Source organism: Theropithecus gelada, chromosome 7b (assembly GCF_003255815.1).
Source record: "Theropithecus gelada isolate Dixy chromosome 7b, Tgel_1.0, whole genome shotgun sequence".
Lineage (NCBI taxonomy): Eukaryota > Metazoa > Chordata > Mammalia > Primates > Cercopithecidae > Theropithecus > Theropithecus gelada.
Window position 1 is genome coordinate 25,841,964 of NC_037675.1, and position 8,140 is coordinate 25,850,103.

The window sequence follows — 8,140 nt, forward strand, 5'->3', positions numbered from 1 at the left end:
CTTCACTGAGGTTTATTGAGAGTTCTGTGACCTGTAGGATACTTCTGGAGGCTCAGGGTTGTGGCTGAGGGACCAAGGGCAGGCCAGAATGAATGGCACACACTTTACTGGTCAGGTCCAGTTCCAGGTTCCCTTTAAGGCTGGCTCAAGATCCAGGGTTAATTTGCCTGCAGGATCTTGTTGATCCAGGGCCGGTAATGGGAGATTCGGGTGAAGACAGCAGGGGGCTTTGCATCCAACCGTCCATAGGATACGATGCCCTGGGCCACCCCAGCACACAGAAGAGGGCCCCCAGAGTCTCCCTGGAGGGGGAGGAGAGAGAGAGAGAGAAGGAGGTAAGCCCAGGAAGTCTTCCACTCCTGTCTGCCAGCCAGCTTGGAGTCACAGTGAGACCTAAAGTCAAATCAGACCCGGGAGCTGGGGCTCCTCACTTACACATCTAGTTCTGATGCCCCTTCTTCCTTTCTTGGGACAGTCACCCACATTCTTCATGTCACCCCATGCCCCCAGTGCAGTAGACTGGAATGGATGGTCAGAGGCTGTCTTGGGCCATAGGAGGACAGACAATCCCTGTGATGCCAACTCTGTCACTGGCTGACAACCTTCTGACCCAATCTCCTTCTAAGAGCATTCTGGTCCCTGAACAGTGAGTTTTGGAGAAGAAACCTAGTTGGAGGATCACCTTAAATGCAGATTTTGTCTTCCTGGGATTGCCCACACACAGCTGAAGATTGTGGTCAAAGTATCTGAAGTGGCTGCAGGCCTGGGGATCCATGAGTCTCAGCTTCACCTCTTGCAGAGTGTCTGAGCCCGGCTTCAACACACCTGTTCTTCCCCAGCCAGCCACCCGGCACATTCTCCCAGGTGGGACAAAGTTGAATTGGGATGGGAAGGGGAGTGTCCCCACGGCCAGGGTCAGGCTGGCTTTCTCCTTCAACTGTGAAGGGAATGAAGGACTGTCAGTCCTCGAAATGGGTTCTGGACAGTTGGAGGTGAACAGGGAGGGACAAGGTGAGTAGCTTCATGTTAGAGTCAAGTCCTAAGAAAAATTCAGGGCAACGAGGACCTGAAGGAGAAGCTTAGGAGAATGGGAAGTGGAAAAGGAGAAGAGAGGTGTTGTCACCTTTAGTAACATGATATCGTGGTGAAGAGTAGAAGTGTTATATTTTGGATGACGGAATTGCTTTATAACCTCAAGCTCCTGCCAGGTGTCTTCTTTCTCTGTTATGTTATGGGCTCCAAGGGTGACTGTTATAGACCTGTTGTGAGGAATAAGGAAGGAAAAGGAGTGACAGGGATGGCTTGGGGTTTCTCCTGAGGTGAGCTCATTCTGAGAAAAGGGGACTAAAGTCTCTCACTGGGTCCCCGGACTCTACCCATCTCCCTTTTCATGGGCCACTTGTGGCGTTTAGGGGCTCAGGTTTTACTCATGAAAGAGCTTTCTCAGGGAAGAGACACAATTTCTAGGACCCCTGGAATTACTGGGGAATGAACAGACCATGGAGGACTCAGGGGACAGGGTTCACACTTCCTGATTCAGGGAACCCTGAATGAGGGCCAGCCCCCTGAAGCAGGAGATATCAGTTAAAGGGAAAAGTGAGGGTCTCATGTGGACCCTGTTCTCTGCCTCCCATAAAATGATGGGTTCAGGACCCTGAGAACTAGAGGCCAGTGTTCTTGAAAAGGCCATAGAGGAAGTGGCCCTGAGACTGGGTGGGGCCCTGAAAAGTGAACCGTGTGCCTTGAGTTCGGTAGGGGTGAGGGGTGCTACTGCTACAAGAGGGACCTTGGACAGGGCCTCCTTCTCCTCCGAAGGGGAGCTCACAGTGACTGAGGCTCAAGGAAGCTATTCAATCACAGACTAAAGTCTTTCAGCCCAAGTCTTCCCTCTCCTGAAAGTTGACCAGACCCAGGACCCCCTCTTCAGGCCCCACTGCAGGTGTAACCCTGGTTGCTACTCTGGTTGTTCACCTCCCATTTGGAGATAAATGGACCCTGTTGTCTCACCTTCCTGCACAATGAGCGGCTGTCAGCACAAAGTTCCGTCTTATCAGGAAACCGCCACAAGATTTTGAGGGACCGTTGGAGGTGACAATTTCCAGGTAGGCCATGTAGGGGCGGGAGTGCGGCTTGCATTCTGTGCCCCTGATGATCTCCCCTGGAACAGAGCACCCCAGGGTTTAAACATGGGTTTTAATACTCTCTCCAATGAATGGACAAATTGGGTTAAAGCTGAGCGAGGCTTCCCTGGAATCTCATTCTTACTCTGTGTTCTGCCCACCTTCCCTCTCCTATCTCCTATATTTCGTATCTTTCCCACTCATAACCTTCCAGGTGAAATCCATTCTTTCCTCCAGGTGCAACAGCTGGTCCTGCCTCTGCTCCATTCAGATGTTTTCACCTCAGATTTCCCCCACTCCCACCTTGCCCTGGCCCACCCTCCTCTCTCTCTGTGTAGGATCCGCTGTCCAGGTTCCTGTTTTAGATTTCTCCACAGCTCGTGAGCATGGTCACAGAGTCAGCAAATAACAAGGTAATGGGTAGCCCTGATGCTCAGAAGATTAAGAGGACATGTCTGTTTTCCTGGGGATACCCCTTTTCCTTCCACTTGCTCTGGGTTTTTCCACAATTGAGGTAAAATTCCTTGTTCCTGGGAGCTGTCCTAGGCTGTAGAGAATGGCAGTGGGTGGGGTGGCGTGCATCCCAAGTGGAAATTTCCCTTTGGGACTCTTGAAGAGAGATCTTGGAACGCTGTTCAAGAGTCAGCTATTTTCAGACTAAACATATTTGTTTCAGGAGCTGATACTGCAGATTTCAGAGGGAAGAACCCCGATACTCACCAGCTTCAGCTCTGGAGCACAAAAAAAAGAGCAGCAGGGGGAGAGGAAGAAGCAGCATCTTCCCAGAGAGGTTGCCTGAGCAAATGCTGGTTTTCCTTTCCAGTCTTGGGTTTTATAATACCCAGCAGGCAAGAGAGGGGCAGGGTTGGTAACCACAGGAACTGCGTGGTCATGTTTTCTTTTCTCACTCTGAATTGGCTGTGTTTATGATCAGAAGTTCCCCCAGAATCACCCTGTGTTTTTCTAGAGAGGAACTTGAGCCCTGAACTCCCAAGTGCTGGCTTCTCAGATGTACCCTCAACCATGGTGCTTTTTCTGGAGTTGGGGGCAGGAAATGGAGGGGCCATGTTTTTCTTTCCCAGTTAGGGCAGCTTGTGAAAGGCCCACTGAATGTTCAGTGCAAAGATTTTTATGGCTATGATCCATAGTCAGAAATGCATATTGCAGAGTCCCAATGCATGCACATATGTATGTGTGAGTACGTAAGCAAAAATCAAAGGTTTCAGAAAACAATCTTTATCTTAACCTTCTGCGATGTTCTGTTAGTTTCCATTCCACTCCACTCCATTCCACTACATGTCAAAACTTGAGCAACAATGCCACTTAAAGGGATAATTCCTTGTAATTTGAAAAACATTGACCTGGATCTCTCTCCTCTGAACCATGTGTTTTTGGCAGAAGAGAGATCCAAGGAGGCTAGATGTGGAAAAGGAACAGACCCTAGGACAGAAATTTATGCAAAGAGCAATTGGGATTGGAATTAGCATTTTCTGAGAGTCTAGGCATATCATATATTGTCACAACTCTTAGATATATTATTACTTTCATAACAACCCTATCAATATGTATTACCGTTATGATCATTATCATGTCATGATAGTCAAATTTTTAGATCAGCTATCATAGCTTATGGTTCAGATTAGGTTTTTCTGATTCCAAATCAAGGGTCCTTTCTGCTCTAGCACTAGAGAGAAATAGAGGAATAGAGTCCTGCCAATGTGGAGGGGAAGTAAAGATATAGAAGGGTGTTTGCTCCAGAGAGGTTGGGGTTTCCTACTGTCACATTAAGAATCAAGCTTTCCACAACAACCTGGGGACACACCATTACTGTCACTTTACAATTGTAGAATTGAGACTCAGACACATTAACATGACCAAGACCACATACCTCATAATATCAGAAGTGGGTTTCAAGCACATAGCTGTAATTTTCCCTGGACTTAGAGAAGGCAGTCCACATGGTGGACTGTCATTTCTCTTGGAGATTTACAAGGCATTTAGTTCAAAAGATGGGGATGTGTAGTGTATAAGTGCCTTTTCCAAATCATCTTGCTATGCCCTTGGTCTCAGCTTGGGCTTGTGACCAGAGTGATCCACTCCTTAGTATATATTGGCCAGGCCCTCTGTTGCTTTTAACTTAATTTCCCAAGTTCTACCTACAGCTCTAACTCTCTCTAGAATAAGATATTTACACACATTCCTAATGTCTTTTCAAATCTGGTCTTCTTAGGTGTCCTTATACCACTTTCTTCACTCGTTCAAGTGTTGCCAGAGAATATTCAGAATGCCCAGTTAAATTTGTATTTCAGATGAACAACAAATCATTTTTTAGTTAAGTATGTCCAAATATTGAATGAGACATACTAATACTACAAAATTGTTGTTTATCTAAAATTTGAATTTAGCTGGGAATCCTGTATTTTTTATTTGCTAAAGTTGGCAACCCTACTCTGGGCATTCCACCATTAGCAGAACAGAAGAGAATCCAGAGCTGGAGAAGTCTTGTCCTGTGGTCTTACATCAGTTAGACCAAAAAAAGCAGAGGCTTAAACAAATCAAAGGTGTTTGTTTTCACTGATATAATGATAAATTGAGAGGTAGGTAGTCTGGGACTAGTATGACAGCTCCACAGCATCAAGATTCAGATCCACCAAGACTTAAGTTTTGTTCCACCTGCCTGGCTGAGGGTGAGGAAATGGAATAGGTATAGCCCCAGTCAGGGGACCAATTTCAGAAATGAGGACTGCACTATCTGCTCACATTTTCTTCTTTTCTCTGTCATATGTATACCTGTGTATTTTAAGGTATTTCCTTTTTCTCATTCTTCTTCGAAGCCCCTTTGGTTATTTTATATATAGCATGTTGGTAGTGAACTTTATGGATTAGTGTACAGTTATCAAGTTGGGAGACTAGAGAATATCAAATTGAAAATGTGATCAAACTATTGTTGGAGCATGTATCACCTCTCTAGGTACTCTAGGTACTTCACAGTACTTGAAGTTAAAAGCAGTAACTGTTGACACTGGGTTATTTCAGTTCTGCTGAGTCAAGCCTAATTTTCCTTTATATAAAAGATAGTAAAGATTACGTTCAGTGGGATAATTTTTGTTCTTGGAAACTTTAAGTACGGCAAAAGAATGAATGTTGATGTTGGGCAGCCAAGTGATGGATTGTAGTAGACATTTTCCATTTATGTGGCTCCTTAATGTCTCTGGAACACCCTTCTTGTATTAGAGGAATTCCCAATGATAATTTTTGCCTTACTAAGGTGGAATCCACAAACTTCCATTCCCAGTTCCTCTTGCATTTAGGTCATGTGACTTAGACTCTGTTTATCAGATAAAGGGGTGTACAATTTGACTTAGAAGGGAGTAACATGAGGGAGCTATTATCATGTAGAATTAATTCTTCTAGTGAGGGTGAGTGGTTTGTGGAAACCCTCAAACCACAGAGGGGTAAGAGTTTGTGGAAATAATTGATGATTCAGATGTCCAGTGCTGCCTAGAATGTTTGGGCCAACCAAGGGGTAGTGGGACCTCTGCTGCACAGTGCAATGGTGTATTTTGGAAATTGCTTCCGGCTAGTTCGACTCTAGACATAATCCTACAGCATCTTGGGAAGCAGCTGTTGAGTATGTATAGAAAGAACTTACTAACAATCTGTTGTTACAGAATAAATGTGTGGTCAGTGGAGGTAAGTGATTTCTCATTGCGGCAGATACTCAAGTAGAGGTTGAATCGAGTCTTGATTAACAGTTAGTAGGACAGAAAATTTGGGCCTGATGTAGAAGCACTGGCATTTAAATAATGGCAATGATTCCTTAGTAACTATAATGCAGAGGGATCATCCCTTGTCTGAGTTCCCAAAGCATGTATTAACTGTGCTATTATTCACTTTGACATTTAAGGCATGCAGTTTGCTCTGCGGTTAGATGGGGTGAGTTTGAATCTTGGTTCTGCCACTTAGCTATGTGTCTGAACTTAGGAAAATTTTTAAAGTTCTCAACCTTAGTTACTGCATCCATAAAATATGAAGAATGATATAGTACAAGGCTTTTTTTTGAGAATTAAATATGATGCTCAATATGAAATGCCACATGATTGGTTCTTAATAAATGTTAGATGGATAATTGATAGATGTGCCCTTATTGGCTGTATTTTTTTTGATGAAAGAATAAATCTTATACTTCCTCTAAATTCTCCTAAACACATTACAGATCAACATCCATTATGGACTTTGGTTATTCCATGCTTTGCATATAACATCTTTTTTCTATTCATTCACATGCTGCCCGGCTGTTTATCGTTCTTTGAGTAATGACTGTGTCTTTCTTGATTGAACATTTTTATGCCAATTGTTTTAACCCTCGAGGCGGCAGGTATAAAACACCTATAAATTTTCATGAATTTTGCAGTCTCTTGTAAAGAACTCCTGTGGGTCAGGGACAGCTGATGGCATGGGCTCAGACCGAGCAGTAGTGCAGTGGAGCAGACAGAGTACATCCTTTATGGCATTGGCAGATTTTCTTGAAGCAGGCTGGAGCTCACTCTGTGTTTGCCCTTGCAATAAGTCCTGCCTGTTTCTATAGTTTCTGAATGACCAAGTTTTTCTGAATTTAAGGTTTACATTTAACAGCTACTAGCTTACTTTAAACATCTATAAAGCAATTTAAGAGAATTACTTTCAAATTGATTTATTTTACTATATTGCCTTCACTCTTAACACAATAGTTCACTTTTGAATTACTGCACTCTGCACAATATTTCTGAGTGAACAGAGTATCCAGGAGAATGAGATATGGAGAGATCCTGGGAGATTATTCCCAGTGTTGGGGCAGGAGGAAGATTCCTCAGTGTGTGTGTCCTTATTTCTTTTCCAGGCTCTTTAGCACAAACCTAAAAACATTTTGCTCTTTTGGGGGGTTTTTCGTAAGATTTCTCTTTCCATTCACCATTTCTGAAATGGGCTAGTATTAAAGTAGGGAGAGTCTGAGGGTGTCCTTTATCATAAGTTTGGGCAAAGCTCTTTTATGTGGATGGCTTCTGCTGTAGTCTCTGAGATGCTACCGCTCCCCTTATCACTCTCAGTTTCAGTTAAGCAGGCCTACTTCTTGGGCCATCATCTTCTGTAACATTGTAGCCATGATGACTTTATCTTTTCTGGGTGGGCTGTGGGGGACGCTGATAAGGCAACAGCTATTCTTTCCATCCCAGGGGTCCACATGATGCTTGTTTAATCTGTGGTTGGTGGCAGTGGTGGAGCCGGTGCTCACAGGCTCAGCCCTGATCCTCATCATCTTCACTTCTGCTTCCTGTGAGCCAAGATGTTAGAGTATTGTTCCTGGATTGAAAGGAACTATACTCTAGTTGTATTCTAGATAGTCCTGCAATGGCTTGATAGCTCCTTATTGAGATTACTATATTGTGGGATTTTTATATTGTGCTGGGGCCTTAAAGGGTGTCTCATTGGTCTAGTCATTCTTGGTTGCAAGGAGATTCCTTAGTTTCTTGAAGGGCAGATGCTGCCCAGGATGCAGGTATGGTTTTGGTAAGGCTGATGGGGTAGATAGTGTGAAAGGGCAAGTTATGTGAGACTCACGAGACAGGTGGTATCAACAGCATGTGTCCACGGCCACAGGGTAGAGCCTGCAGGGGTCGTTTAGGGATTTTTCAATGGTGCTTCTTTCCAACCACAGTTGGAAGGAAAGGCAGAGGGAGCAAATCAGGACAACAGACAGCTCCCAGCCCTTCACTTTTTTTTTTTCTGGGAAATGCCAGGTTGTTCAAAGAAAATGAGTTGTCCTCTGGGGAAGGTAAGGAGGATGGAAATGCAGGTCACGAACGGCAAGATACAGATGGAGTGGACATGGAGAGATGTATAAATAAACTTGCATATTGATTATGTATTAACCGGGATCCCTGTTAGGAAACTCCTCTCCCCCAACCTTTTTTCCCCTCTGAAACTCGAAGTTCTTTTTCATAATTTCAAACATTCCCTTTAATGATCTTTAATACTACCAA

The 8,140-nt window shown here is 44.2% G+C and overlaps 1 protein-coding gene across 2 annotated transcripts; it reads right to left on the bottom strand.

Moving 5' to 3' along the window:
- Positions 1-2,928, bottom strand: CMA1 (chymase 1). Of its 2 annotated transcripts, XM_025392389.1 has the most exons (5): positions 2,841-2,922; positions 2,008-2,158; positions 1,124-1,259; positions 683-937; positions 1-302 (listed from the first exon to the last, which is right to left on the bottom strand). In XM_025392389.1, exons 1-5 carry the CDS (start codon positions 2,896-2,898, stop codon positions 159-161), a joined length of 744 nt encoding a protein of 247 aa, XP_025248174.1. In that variant the 5' UTR covers positions 2,899-2,922; the 3' UTR covers positions 1-158. The 2 variants fall into 2 exon arrangements, with proteins under 2 accessions (XP_025248174.1, XP_025248175.1); XM_025392390.1 differs by lacking the exon at positions 2,008-2,158 and having other exon boundaries at positions 2,841-2,928.
- Between the last annotated feature and the right edge of the window lie 5,212 nt (positions 2,929-8,140).

Excerpts from the sequence above, each read along its gene's own strand:
- CMA1 (XM_025392389.1), bottom strand. The coding sequence starts at position 2,898 with ATGCTGCTTCTTCCTCTCCCCCTGCTGCTCTTTTTTTTGTGCTCCAGA. Across the intron at positions 1,260-2,007 it reads GCCGCTCATTGTGCAGGAAG|GTCTATAACAGTCACCCTTG; the intron begins GTGAGACAACAG and ends TCCTCACAACAG. Across the intron at positions 938-1,123 it reads ACGATATCATGTTACTAAAG|TTGAAGGAGAAAGCCAGCCT; the intron begins GTGACAACACCT and ends TTCCCTTCACAG.